The following is an 18,039-nucleotide window of genomic DNA, read 5'->3' on the forward strand; positions in this document are numbered from 1 at the left end:
AACACATCTCCCCAGTGCCTTTACCTGACATGCAGCCCCATATCATCAATGACTGTGGAAATTTGCATCTTCTCTTCAGGCAGTCATCTTTATAAATCTCACTGGAATGGCACCAAACAAAAGTTCCAACATCATCACCTTGTCCAATGCAGATTCATGATTCATCACTGAATATGACTTTCATCCAGTCATCCACAGTCCGCGATTGCTTTTCCTTAGCCTATTGTAACCTTGTTTTTTTCTGTTTAGGTGTTAATGATGGCTTTTGTTTAGCTTTTCTGTATGTAAATCCCATTTCATTTAGGCAGTTTCTTACAGTTCGGTCACAGACGTTGAGTTCAGTTTCCTCCCATTCGTTCCTCATTTGTTTTGTTGTGCATTTCCTATTTTGGAGACATATTGCTTTAAGTTTCTGGTCTTGACGCTTTGATGTCTCCCTTGCTCTACCAGTATGTTTGCCTTTAACAATCTTCCCATGTTGTTTGTATTTGGTCCAGATTTTAGACACAGCTGACTGTGAATAACCAACATCTTTTGCAACATTGCGTGTAGATTTACCCTCTTTTAAGTGTTTAATAATCCTCTCCTTTGTTTCAATTGACATCTATCGTGTTGGAGCAAAGATTCATGTCAGTACACTTGGTGCAAAAGCTCTCCAAGGTGTGATCACTCCTTTTTAGATGCAGACTAATGAGCAGATCTAATTTGCAGGTGTTAGTTTTGGGTATGAAAATTTACAGGGTGATTCCATAATTTTTTCCTCAGAATTGAGTGATTCCATAATTTTTCCCCTATGCTTGGTTAAAAAAGTAACCATTACTGACTACCACATTTTTTGTTCTTGATTTCTTTTAGTGTTTTATTAAAGCCAGAAAGTTGTAATTTGAAATGACTGTAGTCTTGTGCCATGTCTGTGATCTGCTTTTTTTCTACAAAATTAAACAACGGAATGAACATCCTCCAAGGTCGGGGATTCCATAATTTTTGCCAGGGGTTGGGAATGTCCAACCATCATACAGCTCAGCAAGCAGACAGGTTCTGTGTCCCAGAGATGAATGGCTTATACTCTAGTATATACAGAAATTCTGACATTTTGGCAATTGTTTTTATGGTGTACATTGTGTGGTAAAAATGACTTACGAGTACAAGTATCCTCATCCTCATGCGATTACAGCTATACGAAACGGCCATTTTTTAAATTATTTAAGTGGTGAAATAAAAATCGGAAAATTAAATATAAATAAATCATTGTTTTGCAATAACCCGAGAACTGTAATGTTTTCATTTTAAGGTTGATAGAGCTGTGTGAGGGAAAGACAATGTTTTTTATTGATTCCATTTTGGGACAGATATGACATTTTGATCGCTTCGCACAGCATTTTTTTGCAGTTTTGTGGTGATCAAAAACTTCATTTAGGAATTTTTGATTTTTTTCTGTATTTTTATGGAGCTGATTTTTATGGACATGGTAACACCACTTATGTGTATTTTAAAATAAAATAAAATATATTTTTTTAATGGGAAAAAGGGGTGGGAATCAATTTTTCATAGAGTTTGTTTCATAGTTTTTAAAACATTTTTTTCTTACTGTATTTGATAGTCCCCTTAGTGTGATTAAACCTGCGATTATCTGATTGCTAGCGCTATATTCAGCAATACCAGAGTATTGCTGGATATAGAAAAACATGGTATGGATGTCTTCAACAGACCCCCATCTGTCATAGCAACCCATTGGTGTCCTGCGATCACTCCCTGCGAGAGAGTCGATGGGCCCATAGACTGATGTGCCCCAATGCTGACACACTGTTATTGCCACTGTCAGAGATTGGCAGAGGCATTTAAAGTGAAACTGTCAGAAGGTTTTTGCGGCCTCATCTAAGAAAAACCTGATGTAGGCACAGAGACCGTGAATCCAGTGATGTATCACTTAGTTTACTGAGTGCACAGTTGTGACACAGAGTTCTTCTAACATAAAAAAGAGCTGAGAAAGCTAACCTCGACACCACCAGGCTCTGTTTGTACATAAAAAAAGAAATCCTATATAGAAAAGAAATACCAAATAATATTGAAAAATATCCCAAAAAGTAAATATTCCGCAACAAGCAAATACCTCAAAGAAAATATTTACTAACAACAAATACCAAAACAATTTTTTTAAAATTAATACATTTTATTGATAAAAAGACATAGCACAATTAATAACATTTTTATTAACATATATATATAAATATACATATGCAAGCATGTGTAATCTAAAATAGAAGAAATAAACGCATATGCACAGTGTAGATCAGTATGTGGGTGGGCTAGGGCGCACAAAAAACTGACTGGCAGGACAACAAAAATATATATCATGTAAATAAAGAAAATATATAATTAAGTAAAGATATATACAATTAAATGATACCACGGCTAAAAATATAAATAAACAACCATTCACAATGAAACACTGTACATACAAATAATATTAAATAAACAATATTTCATGTGATGATATAAATAAGTAACAAACAAATCAATTAAATAATTGTGCATAAATAAAAATGACAAAATTCAATAAAAATCCAATACTAATCATGCGCATATCCATATATAATGAACCTGTAATTGATACATGATTGGTGAAAAAATAAAAAATAAAGAAAATAAAAAAATAATATGAATAAATAACGTGAAAAGTACTGTGTAAAATATTATAGGCTATCCAAGTTCATAAAAATAGTGTGCAAAGCATAAGTGTCAAAAAATATATATATGTGTCAAATAAATCAAAAAAATTAATAAAAAAATAAATATAATAAATCTGTTTGTACATAGTCTGTAGCCAATAAGCTGCTTAGGAGGAGTGGGTGGAGTTGGACCAGGAGGCATGTGCCAGACAGTCACAGCAATGCTAATGTCCTAGTGAAAAAAGCTTCACTGTAAGTAAACAACATCTCAGAACCTGATATGAGACACATCGTTGAAATCTGTGTGTTTACCCCTACCTCATGCTGTCTTCGGATTCCATAGCAAAAACCTGCTGACAGATTCTATTTAACAGATTCATGGCTGTGAGAGGCAGATCCTTGCTGCATGTAACATATATTTTCACACATTATCACCCCATGAGTTTGCTTTAAACAAACGGCCCCAACTTGAGCCGCACATGTTCAGCAGATTTCGGTAAGAGGTTAATTGAATCAGCAAGATGTAATCATCCATCACTTAGAACCTGATGTATACATTAAATGAGTACTCCCACCTATTCTAGTATATTCTATGGTAGTCTATACTTTACTCAATTTACAACTTTGACAGAGCAGACTATTAATAAGGAAAGTCTTTCTCTACATTACTCCGGCAATCTCCTTCTCTCCTCCCCCTCACTTCTCCCTCTCTTCTCTCATTCACTTTCCAATGTGTATGCAGTAGGGTCAGAAAAGAGACGAGGAATAAGGAGCAATTAAAGAGGTAGCTGAACACACAGAACTAGGAAAGGCTAGAAAGGGAGGGAAGCTGCTTGTGTGTGAGCTCTTGGTGCTGCAGCCAGAAATATTGGCTCCTGAATCCGCTGAATGATCTGCCTTCTGAACAGGGCAGACAGCCTTTCTTCCATTCAGTACCTTCTGCCTCACAGAAATGCTACCAGGATTCCTTCTTTATCTCGCCTGCATTATTGGAATAAACTGTAAGTAAATTTGTTATAACTCATTGTTCTGATGTTCATGCAATGCCTGTATTGGGAGTATAACTTGCCTCATACCAAATTTATCATTATTTTGGAGCTTGACATAAACTTAAATAACAATATAATATACACTATAACACTTTCAACATTGGAATCAGTGCAATTCCTTGGAGAGAATGGAAGTAGATTTGCAGATAATTTTGTTTAATGCCTCTGTGGCTCCCTTTGATTTGCAGTAATGTTTTGAGGACTTTAATGAAGTAATATGTTAGGGATGCTCTTTATGTGGTGCATTACATGGTTTATATTCACTGAAATTACGTGAAATGTCAATTGTCGAACAGTTTACTTATTTTGTAAGTCACACGTTAACATTTTGGGTAGGCAAAAGTGAAAACTAAAAAAAAAAAACCTACGACAATTGGAATAGACTTTTGTAAGTAGAATTTTTAGGATCAAGATTTATATTTATCAGATGCTCGGTCTTTATGAGCAGTTTTCAGTTACCATTCCAAGATGTTGCTTTCTTATATTCAAAAAAAAGATATAAATAATCTGCCCTTCTGTAAAAATATTTATTTTATTGACAAGGATGATACTCGAGTAACTGATACTATTGGTGAAAATGTGAAAGATGTTTTACTAGGACTTTTATATTTCTCATGTTTGTATAAAATTTGATCAAACACATTATAGTCAATTCCATGTCTTTTAACATTTATTGGCATAAATATAGGTTCATTTAGGTTTTTTAATTCTTATTCCATGCTTTACTTTTACAACTCATCATAAAAGAAGGTTAGATAGAGGTTCTACCTCTGTGACCCCCACTGTTGCCAAGAAGCAACAAATCCCAATTCTTGACTGGAGATCAGGAAGAGCATACACTGCACTCCTCCGTAAAGATTAATAAGATTTATTTGGCTGTAACCTAAACACCTTACTTACTTTTATGACCCATTTGACTGCGTGTAATGAAAGTCATGGAATAACACCTCTAAAAAAAATGGCTGATGCCAAGGCTGAATATGTAGTGAATTAGTTCAAGCATTTGCACATCTAATTCTGCTTTATAAATGTATGTTTTCTAAAACACTAACTAAAAGAAATTTATAAATTAATAAAATAAATCACTTTATTTTATAAGTTAATTCATTGGCAAATTCCAAAATACAGGACTCAACAGTTACTAAAGTAATAGTATTTTTTGGATAGGTTTTATTAATTTTTCTAGCTTTAGTCAGATTTCTATGGGGTCTTTATACAAACTCAATCCATAGCCATGGTCATCAGACCAAATGTAGAAATGTACTGAACCTTTGGATGGTAAATATTTCCTCCAGGTATTTCATATTTAACCATGCTCCAAAGTCATAAGTTTTCCCTTTTCCTATCTTAGAGCCATATACCTCTCCCAATCTGTAGATTGTAAGCTCTCACGAGCAGGGTCGTTTTATTTCGCTTTAATTATTGTATTGTTAACGTTGTTACTTATGACTGTTGTGTTTGAAACTTAAACTGCAAAGTGCTGCGGAATATGTTGGCTCTATATAAATAAAGATTATTATTATTTATTTTTTGTCAAAAATACAATTTGTTCTTGCAGCCAAATCAATTGTAAAATGATTGCGACCTTCTAAATTGCTATATTGGTAAACTACTCACAAAGGCTGTTTGTCTTTTCTTAGACATAAGCTGCTTACTGCAAAGATATCCAAGCAATGGTTGTATTTCAGAAGGGAAATGGAGTCATGCACAGGAGAACATTCTTCAAAACATCTTTCATATATCACACAATTTTTTCTTAAATTCTTAAATAGATTTAATAAAATAGGAAAGACAAAAACTATTTTATGATGAAGGATGGGTAACTATATATGGTAAGGTTAAAAAAGAGGAAATACTCTCTAAGAGTAGGAACAAAAAACTGATATATGGTGTAAAAGTCCTTAGTTCATTGACATTTTGAGCCAATGGAGAATGTATAATAGTGGCAGTCTATTTCCCTCAGAATTGGGCTCCAGGAGAGAGAAGACCCACTTGGTGATGCCCTCATTTCAGTGGAGTGATGGGAACCTTTATTTTCATACTTTTTTTTAAGTAAGCAATAAAGGGGCAATCGTCAGAAATCATGGAAAGTGAATAAGAAGAAAAGATTTAACATGCAATAGTGCTTGAAAAGCTTAGTCAAACATGATTTTTTTTATTTTTTAATCTCTCCTCTCTGTTACAGAGATATTGGCTTGTAAAGTTTGGGTTATAATTTATGTTGAGTCTAAGGGGACTTATTAGATATTTTATATTGGGGGCATGTACTTCTTCCCCTGCATGAGGTTGACCAATCATAAGCAGACAACAACCTACTAGGGAGAAAGGAAAAACTCCCACTATAGGTTAGACCAGATTTCTTTTCAGTTAATAGTACATAGTACTATTAGTACTAGTATTAGTACTCCATAGTACAATTAACCCCTTCCCGACCCATGACGCCACGTAGGCGTCATGAAAGTCGGTGCCAATCCGACCCATGACGCCTATGTGGCGTCATGGAAAGATCGCGTCCCTGCAGATCGGGTGAAAGGGTTAACTCCCATTTCACCTGATCTGCAGGGACAGGGGGAGTGGTAGTTAATCCAGGGGGGGTGGCTTCACCCCCCCCCCGTGGCTACGATCGCTCTGATTGGCTGTTGAAAGTGAAACTGCCAATCAGAGCGATTTGTAATATTTCACCTATTATAACTGGTGAAATATTACAATCCAGCCATGGCCGATGCTGCCATATCATCGGCCATGGCTGGAAATACTAATGTGCCCCCACCCCACCCCAACGATCGCCCCCCCAACTCCCCGATCTGTCCGGTACACTGCTCCGGCTCCCCTCTGTCCTGTGCTCCGCTCCCCCCCGTGCTCTTGGCTGCTCCCCCCGTGCTCCAATCACCCCCCCTGCACTCCGATCCACCCCCCTCCGTGCTCCGTTCCACCCGCCCGTGCTCTGTTCCACCCCCGTGCTCCGTTCTACCCCCCCGTGCTCCGTTCCACCCCTCCCGCGCTCCGATTCACCCCCCCATGCTCCGATCCCCCCCCGTGCTCCCCCCCACCCCATCATACTTACCGATCCTGCCGGGGTCCGTCCGTCTTCTCCCCGGGCGCCGCCATCTTCCAAAATGGCGGGCGCATGCGCAGTGCGCCCGCCGAATCTGCAGGCCGGCAGATTCGTTCCAAAGTGCATTTTGATCACTGAGATAGATTATATCACAGTGATCAAAATAAAAAAAATAATAAATGACCCCCCCCTTTGTCACCCCCATAGGTAGGGACAATAAAAAAATAAAGATTTTTTTTTTTCCACTAATGTTAGAATAGGGTTAGGGGTAGGGTTAGGGGTAGGGTTAGGGGTAGGGTTAGGGCTAGGGTTAGGGTTGGTAGGGTTAGGGGTAGGGATAGGGTTAGGGGTAGGGTTAGGGGTAGGGTTAGGGGTAGGGGTAGGGTTAGGGCTAGGGTTAGGGGTAGGGTTAGGGGTAGGGTTTCGGTATGTGCACACGTATTCTGGTCCTCTGCGGATTTTTCCGCTGCGGATTTGATAAATCCGCAGTGCTAAACCGCTGCGGATTTATGGCGGATTTACCGCGTTTTTTCTGCGCATTTCACTGCGGTTTTACAATTGCGATTTTCTATTGGAGCAGTTGTAAAACCGCTGCGGAATCCGCACAAAGAAGTGACATGCTGCGGAATGTAAACCGCTGCGTTTCCGTGCAGTTTTTCCGCAGCATGTGTACAGCGATTTTTGTTTCCCATATGTTTACATTGAACTGTAAACTCATGGGAAACTGCTGCGGATCCGCCCCGTATTCCGCAGCGTGTGCACATACCTTTAGAATTAGGCCATGTGCACACGGTGCGGATTTGGATTGGCCGCTGCGGATTCGCAGCAGTGTTCCATCAGGTTTACAGTACCATGTAAACATATGGAAACCAAATCCGCTGTGCCCATGGTGCGGAAAATACAGCGCGGAAACGCTGCGTTGTATTTTCCGCAGCATGTCAATTCTTTGTGCGGATTCCGCAGCGTTTTACACCTGTTCCTCAATAGGAATCCGTAGGTGAAATCCGCACAAAAAATACTGGAAATCCACGGAAAATCCGCAGGTAAAACGCAGTGCCTTTTACCCGCGTATTTTTCAAAAATGATGCTGAAAAATCTCACACGAATCTGTAACGTGGGCACGTAGCCTTAGGGTTAGGGTTGGAATTAGGGTTGTGGTTAGGGTTAGGGGTGTGTTGGGGTTAGGGTTGTGATTAGGGTTATGGCTACAGTTGGGATTAGGGTTAGGGGTGTGGGGGGGTTAGTGTTGGAGGTAGAATTGAGGGGTTACCACTGTTTAGGCACATCAGGGGTCTCCAAACGCAACATAGCGCCACCATTGATTCCAGCCAATCTCGTATTCAAAAAGTCAAATGGTGCTCCCTCAATTCCGAGCCTTGACGTGTGCCCAAACAGTGGTTTACCCCCACATATGGGGTACCAGCATACTCAGGATAAACTGCGCAACAATTACTGGGGTCCAATTTCTCCTGTTACCCTTGTGAAAATAAAAAAATGCTTGATAAAACATCATTTTTGAGGAAAGAAAAATGATTTATTATTTTCACGGCTCTACGTTGTAAACGTCTGTGAAGCACTTGGGGGTTCAAAGTGCTCACCACATATCTAGATAAGTTCCTTGGGGGGTCTAGTTTCTAAAATGGGGTCACTTGTGGGGGGTTTCTACTGTTTAGGCACACCAGGGGCTCTGCAAACGCAACGTGACGCCCGCAGACCATTCCATCAAAGTCTGCATTTCAAAAGTCACTACTTCCCTTCTGAGCCCCGACGTGTGCCCAAACAGTGGTTTACCTCCACACATGGGGTATCAGCGTACTCAGGAGAAACTGAACAACAACTTTTGGGGTCCAATTTCTCCTGTAACCCTTGGGAAAATAAAAAATTCTGGGCTAAATAATTATTTTTGAGGAAAGAAAACGTATTTATTATTTTCACGGCTCTGCATTATATACTTCTATGAAGCACTTGGGGGTTCAAAGCGCTCACCACACATCTAGATAAGTTCCTTTCGGGGTCTAGTTTCCAAAATGGGGTCACTTGTGGGGGGTTTCTACTGTTTAGCCACATCAGGGGCTCTGCAAACGCAACGTGACGCCCGCAGAGCATTCCATCAAAGTCTGCATTTCAAAACGTCACTACTTCAATTCCGAGCCCCGGCATGTGCCCAAACAGTAGTTTACCCCCACATATGGGGTATCACCGTACTCAGGAGAAACTGGACAACAAATATTGGGGTCAAATTTCTCCTGTTACCCTTGGGAAAATTAAAAAATTCTGGGCTAAATAATTATTTTTGAGGAAAGAAAACGTATTTATTATTTTCACGGCTCTGCATTATAAACTTCTGTGAAGCACTTGGGGGTTCAAAGTGCTCACCACACATCTAGATAAGTTCCTTTTGGGGTCTAGTTTCCAAAATGGGGTCACTTGTGGGGGGTTTCTACTGTTAAGCCACATCAGGGGCTCTGCAAACGCAACGTGACGCCCACAGAGCATTCCATCAAAGTCTGCATTTCAAAACGTCACTACTTCACTTCCGAGCCCCGGCATGTGCCCAAACAGTGGTTTACTCCCACATATGGGGTATCAGCATACTCAGGAGAAACTGGACAACAACTTTTGGGGTCAAATTTCTCCTGATACCCTTGGGAAAATAAAAAATTGCAGGCTAAAAGATCATTTTTGAGAAAATATTTTTTTTTTTTTATTTTCATGGCTCTGCGTTATAAACTTCTGTGAAGCACTTGGGGGTTCAAAGTCCTGACCACACATCTAGATTAGTTCCTTTGGTGGACTAGTTTCCAAAATGGGGTCATTTCTGGGGGATCTCCAATGTTTAGGCACACAGGGGCTCTCCAAACGTGACATGGTGTCCGCTAATGATTGGAGCTAATTTTCCATTTAAAAAGCCAAATGGCGTGCCTTCCCTTCCGAGCCCTGCCGTGCACCCAAACAGTGGTTTACCCCCACATATGGGGTATCAGCGTACTCAGGACAAACTGGACAACAACATTTGGGGTCCAATTTCTCCTATTACCCTTGGCAAAATAGGAAATTCCAGGCTAAAAAATCATTTTTGAGGAAAGAAAAATTATTTTTTATTTTCATGGCTCTGCGTTATAAACTTCTGTGAAGCACCTGGGGGTTTAAAGTGCTCAATATGCATCTAGATAAGTTCCTTGGGGGGTCTAGTTTCCAAAATGGGGTCACTTGTAGGGGAGCTCCAATGTTTAGGCACACAGGGGCTCTCCAAATGCGACATGGTGTCCGCTAACAATTGGAGCTAATTTTCCATTCAAAAAGTCAAATGGCGCGCCTTCCCTTCCGAGCCCTGCCGAGTGCCCAAACAGTGGTTTACCCCCACATATGAGGTATCGGCGTACTCGGGAGAAATTGCCCAACAAATTTTATGATCCATTTTATCCTATTGCCCATGTGATAATGAAAAAATTGAGGCGAAAAAAATTTTTTTGTGAAAAAAAAGTACTTTTTCATTTTTACGGATCAATTTGTGAAGCAACTGGGGGTTCAAAGTGCTCACTATGCATCTAGATAAGTTCCCTGGGGCGTCTAGTTTCCAAAATGGGGTCACTTATGGGGGAGCTCCAATTTTTAGGCACACGGGGGCTCTCCAAACGTGACATGGTGTCCGCTAAAGAGTACAGCCAATTTTTGATTCAAAAAGTCAAATGGCGCTCCTTCCCTTCCAAGCCCTGCCGTGTGCCCAAACAGTGGTTTACCCCCACATATGAGGTATCAGCATACTCATGACAAATTGGACAACAACTTACGTGGTTCAGTTTCTCCTTTTACCATTGGGAAAATAAAAAAATTGTTGCTAAAAGATAATTTTTGTGACTAAAAAGTTAAATGTTCATTTTTTCCTTCCATGTTGCTTCTGCTGCTGTGAAGCACCTGAAGGGTTAATAAACTTCTGGAATGTGGTTTTGAGTACCTTGAGGGGTGCAGTTTTTAGAATGGTGTCACTTTTGGGTATTTTCAGCCATATAGACCCCTCAAACTGACTTCAAATGTGAGGTGGTCCCTAAAAAAATGGTTTTGTAAATTTCGTTGTAAAAATGAGAAATCGCTGGTCAAATTTTAACCCTTATAACTTCCTAGCAAAAAAAAATTTTGTTTCCAAAATTGTGCTGATGTAAAGTAAACATGTGGGAAATGTTATTTATTAACTATTTTGTGTCACATAACTCTCTGGTTTAACAGAATAAAAATTCAAAATGTGAAAATTGCGAAATTTTCAAAATTTTCGCCAAATTTCCGTTTTTATCACAAATAAATGCATAATTTATTGACCTAAATTTACCACTAACATGAAGCCCAATATGTCACGAAAAAACAATCTCAGAACCGCTAGGATCCGTTGAAGCGTTCCTGAGTTATTACCTCATAAAGGGACACTGGTCAGAATTGCAAAAAACGGCAAGGTCTTTAAGGTCAAAATAGGCTGGGTCATGAAGGGGTTAAAGTTGAAAGTCAAGTTTTCAAAGAGGTCAATATTCTTTATTAATAAAGCTTGATGGTCTTAATGATTGTAAGTAGCACAAATGTGACATGTTAACTATCCACTAATTGACAAAAATAAAGCTAGAACTATTGAAATACATTATATGTGTAGGATTTTATATAGAACAGTGATGGAAATAATGAATAAATGCTCAATGTGACAATGAATGTACTGCAAGAGGCTCATTTAGTCTTCTAAGGAATATACACATCATGTATCAATAAATCGTTAGTATTAAAAAAAAAACACAATGTACACATTGGAAACTTATATAAAAAAACTCAATGTAAATTTTTACTAAGATCATCAATATACAGAACACTTTTTGTCATTCAACGTAATATGATGCTTATACAGTGATCACTCAGGTTACAGTCACTGGCCTCAGCGGTTGGTGCCATCTTCATTGGTAGAGCCAATGACCCCATATGTGCTGTAGTTGGAATATCAATAAAGACATGAGCTGTAGCTGAAATGAAGTGCTGGACTAAGGAAGGGACAGTAAAACCATTTTTATTATTGTTTATTTTTAACATATGCAAGCCCATAGGATAAAAAAATTATAGCTGGAAAAGAATGTGGACACCATGTCACATTTGCCAAACTCTAGAGGTACCAAAACAGTAGGAACCCCCCACAACTGACATCATTTTGGAAACTACACCCCTCAAGAAATTTAACAAGGTGTGTGGTGACCATCTTAGACGCACAGATGCTGGGTAGGATTTTGCAACATTAAGGCATAAAAATTAAAAAATGCTGCTTTAACCCCAAATTTTTCATTTTAACAAGAGTAACAGGAGAAAATGGACAGCACAATTTTTGTTCAATTTCTCCTCTATACAATACCTAAAACGTGGTCAAAAATTACTTTTTTGGCAAACAGAAGGGCTCGGAAGAGAAGGAGCGGCATTTGAATTTTGGAGTACAATTTTATATAGAATAGATTATGGACACCATGCTGCATTTGAAAAGCCCCTGGTAAGACAAAACAGCAGAAACCACACGACTAACCCCATTTTGAAAATTGTACCCTTCAAGGAATTCATGTGTGGGTATCATGAGCATTTATAACTGACAGGTGCTTCATATAAATTTATAACATTTGGACGTGAAAATTAAAGTTAAATTTTTTCCACAAAAATGTCTCTAGCAATATTTTGAATTTATCCAAGTGTGGAAGAACAAAATGGACTGCACTTTGTGTGCAGTTTCTTCTGATTACGATACCTTACATGTGGTCACAAACTATTGTTTGGGCACACAACAGGGATCAGATGGGAATGAGCACCATTTGAATTTTTGAGCCAAAATTTGGATGTAATCGGTTGCAGATTTCATATCATGTTAGAAGAGCCCTTGACATGCCAATAAAGCAGACATTCCTCCCAAATGAATGCATTTTGGAAACTACGCCTTTTGAGGAATTCATTTAGAGGTGTAGTGAGCATTTTTAAAAACAGAATTGTATAACAGTGGGCTTTGAAAATGAAAAATACCATTTTTCCACTAAAATGTTGCTCTCACCCCAAGTTTTTCATTTTTAAAAGAGGTATTAGGAGAAAATGGTTGAAACAATTTGTTACACCATTTCTCCTGAGTTCACTAATACCCCATATGTCGTTGAAAACTACTGTACGTTTGAGGTACAGTGCAAATCTCAAAAGGGAAGGAGCAACATATTTAAGTTCAGATATTGCCCCTAAATTCCAGAAGAGCAAAACGCCCACTCAAGTGACCCCATTTTGGAAATTGCACCCCTCTGGGAATTCATCTTGCGGTATACTGATGATTATGACTCAATGGGTGTTTACCAGAAGCAGAGTATATGACAAAGGGAAAGTAGCAAATCTGTAGTGCCCAAGCAACACTCGCATTCAAATCAGCTCTCACCTCTGCTAAACAGGCCTACTTTACATCCCTTGTATCTTCCTTATCCCACAACTGCAAACAGTTGTTCAAAACTTTTAACTCCCTCCTCCGCCCACCACTGCCCCCTCCGAGTTCCCTAATCGTTGCCAAGGACTTTGCCACGCACTTCAAAAATAAGATCGACCAAACAAGGCAAATCTTTGTCGTCAAACCACCACAACCCCTTTGTTTACCAGAAAAAATGCCCAAACCCCATAACTTCCCTCTCCAAAATCACTGAAGGGGAGCTTGCTCATCTTCTCTCCAAATCACACCTCACCACTTGTGCACTTGACCCCATCCCATCCCACCTCTTTCCCAACCTCACCACCACACTAATCCCATCCCTAACCCATCTCTTCAACCTATCACTAACTTCTGGTACCTTCCCCAATGCTTTCAAACATGCCACAATCACACCTATCCTCAAAAAGCTATCCCTTGACCCAAGCGCTATGTCCAGCTATCGCCCCATATCTTTTTCTCCCATTTGCATCCAAACTCCTTGAGCAGCACGTCCATGCTGAACTTTCCTCTCACTCTGCATCTAACTCTCTCTTCGACAACCTACAATCTGGCTTCCATCCCCACCATTCCACTGAGACTGCCCTGACCAAAATTTCTAACAACTTACTTACAACCAAAGCTAAAAGCTATACTCCTCCTTCTAGACCTGTCCTCTGCACAGTTGACCACTGCCTCCTACTACAGATCCTCTCTTTCTTTGGGGTCAAAGACCTTGCCCTATCTTGGATCTCCTCATACCTTACCAACCGCACATTTAGCATTTCCTACTCCCAAACTACCTCTTCTTCTCGCCCCCTCTCTGTTGGTGTCCCTCAAGGCTCTGTCCTTGGGCCCCTACTCTTCTCAATCTATACCCTCGGCCTAGGACAACTCATAAGGTCCTATGGCTTCCAGTACCATCTATATGCTGATGACACTCAGATCTACCTCTCTGGCTAAGATGTCACCTCTCTGCTCTCCAGAATCCCAGAGTGTCTATCAGCCATATCCTCCTTCTTCTCCTCTCGCTTCCTCAAGCTCAATGTGGACAAATTTGAACTAATTATCTTTCCTCCATCTCGCATATCTTCCCTACCTGATCTATCTATCAAAATAAATGAAATCAAAATTTCCCCTGTCCCCAAAATTCACTGCCTCAGAGTAACTTTGGATACTGCCCTGTCCTTCAAACTACACATCTAAGTTCTCGCCACCTCCTGTCGCCTCCAGCTCAAAAATATTTCCAGAATCCGTCCTTTCCTCAACCCTCACTCTACCAAAATGCTTGTGCATGCCCTAATCATCTCCCGCCTCGACTACTGCAACATCCTCCTCTGTGGCCTACCTTCTAACACTCCCGCACCCCTCCAGTCCATCCTTAACTCAGCTGCCCGACTAATTAAGCTCTCTCCTCGCTATACTCCTGCTTCCCCTCTTTGCAAATCCCTTCACTGGCTCCCAATTTCCCAGCGTATCCAGTTTAAACTAGTAACACTGACCTAAAAAGCCATCCATAACCTTTCTCCTCCGTATAGTTGCAAACTAATCTCTCAATATCTTCCCTCACGTAATCTCCGGTCCTCCCAAGACTTCCGTCTCTCCTCCACGCTTATTCGCTCCTCACCCAGTCGCCTCCAAGACTTCTCCCGAATATCCCCCATCCTCTGGAATTCTGTGCCCCAACACGTCCGGTTATCCACCACATTTGGATCCTTCAAAAGAAACCTGAAAACCAATCTCTTCAAAGAAGCTTACAGTCTGTAATGACCACACGGCCACCTCAACACCATCAGAACTACTGCAAACCTACTGTCTCCTTCCCCATAATCCTGTAGAATGTAAGCCCGCATGAGCAGGGTCCTCTTCCCTCTGTATCAGTCTGTCATTGTTAGTTTTGTTTACTGTAAGTGATATTTGTATTTTGATGTAACCCCTTCTCATGTGCAGCACCATGGAATTAATGGTGCTATATAAATTAATAATAATAATAATAATAATAATAATAATAATATTGTGCTGCCCAATACATTGTGCCCAGCTTGTGCTTCATGCATGCCCCCTGTAAATTAAGTGGGCTCTCCTCAGTACAGTACTGGCAAACATTTGGTCACTTACTGCAGTTTAAGCATGCTGTGGGACTCAGAAGGAGTGGTCATTTGGATTTGGGATAGCATCATTTGATTAATTTCTTTTGTGGGGGTGAAGAGCCATGTCACTTTCCAGAAGCATTGAGCTACCATTCAGAAATAAAACCCTATGTTTCTATTAAGAGATGATGAACCTGAGTAGGGACATGTCTTTTATGGATTGAGATGAAGCCTTTATTGGGAACATTTTACATAACATTTTGGATCACATGTATCCAGCACTCTACGCTGAGCACGCTGTTCAGCAATGTCCTCTATTCAGATGTGCAAAAAACTGTGGTTGACCTCTCTTTTATGCAAGCTTAAAAATATAGAGACCCCTTGATCATTAGTCAGACGGAGTCCAAAGTTACTACCTCTGCCTCATTATAGGGAATGTTCCATTGGAGGCTTTGTCTGAATCATGCATTTCAGAGATTAAGATGGAATCTCTGATGTAAGTGCTCAGCATAGAGCGCAGAATAAATGTAAGCCGGGCCATACTGCAATCTTTGAGAGGCAGAATGAACAAATATATAACAATTTAACAATTACTTTTATTATTTTCCACTGGTTGTCGCGCAGTATAAGTAATATAACAAATTAATTCTTTAGGTCACTTTGATTACAGATACCGTATATACTCGAGTATAAGCCGACCCGAGTATAAGCTGACCCCCCTAATTTTGCCACAAAAATCTGGGAAAACTTATTGACTCGAGTATAAGCCTCGGGTGGAAATGCAGCAGCTACCGGTGAATTTCAATAATAAAAATAGATCATTATTTCCCCATAGCTGTGCCATATAGTGCTCTGCACCGTTCATTATTGCCCTATAGCTCTGCCCCATATAGTGCTCTGCGCCGTTCATTATTGCCCTATAGCTCTGCCCCATATAGTGCTCTTGCACCGTTCATTATTGCCCTATAGCTCTGCCCCATATAGTGCTCTTGCACCGTTCATTATTGCCCTATAGCTCTGCCCCATATACAGTCATGGACAAAAATTTTGAGAATGAGACAAATATTAATTTTTCCAAAGTCTACTACTTCAGTTTTTCTAATGGCAATTTGCATATACTCCTGAATGTCAGAGTGATAAGCTTAACAGCAATTACTGTACTTGCAAAGTCAATATTTGCCCAGAAAATGAACTTTAACCCCCAAAACACATTTCAACATCATTGCAGTCCTGCCTTAAAAGGAGCAGCTAACATCGTTTTAGTGATTGATCCATTAACACAGGTGTGGGTGTTGATGAGGACAGGGCTGGCGATCAATCAGTCATGATTAAGTAAGAATGACATCACTGGACACTTTAAAAGGAGGCTGGTGCTTGGTATCATTGTTTCTCTTCAGTTAACCATGGTTATCTCTAAAGAAACGCGTGCAGCCATCATTGCACTGCACAAAAATGGCCTAACAGGGAAGAGTATCGCAGCTACAAAGATTGCACCTCAGTCAACAATCTATCGCATCATCAAGAACTTCAAGGAGAGAGCTTCCATTGTTGTCAAAAAGGCTCCAGGGCGCCCAAGAAAGACCAGCAAGCGTCAGGACCGTATCTTAAAACTGTTTCAGCTGCGGGATCGGACTACCAGCAGTGCCGAGCTTGCTCAGGAATGGCAGCAGGCTGGTGTGAGTGCTTCTGCACACACTGTGAGGTGGAGAATCTTTGAGCAAGGCCTGGTTTCAAGGAGGGCAGCAAAGAAGCCACTTCTCTCCAGAAAAAACATCAGGGACCGACTGATATTCTGCAAAAGGTATAGGGAGTGGACTGCTGAGGACTGGGGCAAAGTCATTTTCTCTGATGAATCCCCTTTTCGATTGTTTGGGACATCTGGAAAACAGATTATTCGGAGAAGAAGAGGTGAGCGCTACCACCAGTCTTGTCTCATGCCAACTGTAAAGCATCCTGAAACCATTCATGTGTGGGGTTGGCTCTCAGCCAAGGGAATCAGTTCACTCACAGTCTTGCCTAAAAAACACAGCCATGAATAAAGAATGGTACCAGAATGTCCTCCAAGAGCAACTTCTCCCAACCGTCCAAGAGCAGTTTGGCGCCCAACAATGCCTTTTGCAGCCTGATGGAGCACCTTGCCATAAAGCAAAGGTGATAACTAAATGGCTCATGGAACAAAACATAGAGATTTTGGGTCCATGGCCTGGAAACTCCCCAAATCTTAATCCCATTGAGAACGTGTGGTCAATCATCAAGAGACGGGTGGACAAACAAAAACCAACAAATTCTGGCAAAATGCAAGCATTGATTATGCAAGAATGGACTGCTATCAGTCAGGATTTGGTCCAGAAGTTGATTGAGAACATGCCAGGGAGAATTGCAGAGGTCTTGAAGAAGAAGGGTCAACACTGCAAATATTGACTTGCTGCATTAACTCATTCTGTCAATATAACCTATTGGTACTCATAATATGATTGCAATTATATTTCTGTATGTGATATAAACATCAGACAAACACTAATAAAAACCAGAGGGCAGCAGATCATGTGAAAATATAATTTTGGTGTCATTCTCAAAAATTTTGGCCATGACTGTAGTGCTCTGCGCCGTTCATTATTGCCCTATAGCTCTGCCCCACATAGTGCTCTTGCACCGTTCATATTTCCCCATAGAAAGCTCTGCCATTGTCGCTGCTGCTGCAGTAAAAAAAAAAAAACACATACTCACCTCTCTTGCT

The 18,039-nt window shown here is 40.3% G+C and overlaps 1 protein-coding gene across 2 annotated transcripts in view; it reads left to right on the top strand.

Moving 5' to 3' along the window:
* Positions 1-3,295: 3,295 nt before the first annotated feature.
* RXFP1 (relaxin family peptide receptor 1) overlaps positions 3,296-18,039 on the top strand; it is a 578,825-nt gene continuing 564,081 nt past the window's right edge. Inside the window, exon 1 of one of the 2 annotated variants that reach the window (XM_069744133.1) lies at positions 3,296-3,670. In XM_069744133.1, coding sequence (XP_069600234.1) covers positions 3,622-3,670 — 49 coding nt within the window. In that variant the 5' untranslated portion in view covers positions 3,296-3,621. The remainder of the gene's footprint in view (positions 3,671-18,039) is intronic. The other variant, XM_069744134.1, reaches the window with a different exon arrangement.

Source organism: Ranitomeya imitator, chromosome 1 (assembly GCF_032444005.1).
Source record: "Ranitomeya imitator isolate aRanImi1 chromosome 1, aRanImi1.pri, whole genome shotgun sequence".
NCBI classification, from domain to species: Eukaryota; Metazoa; Chordata; class Amphibia; order Anura; family Dendrobatidae; genus Ranitomeya; species Ranitomeya imitator.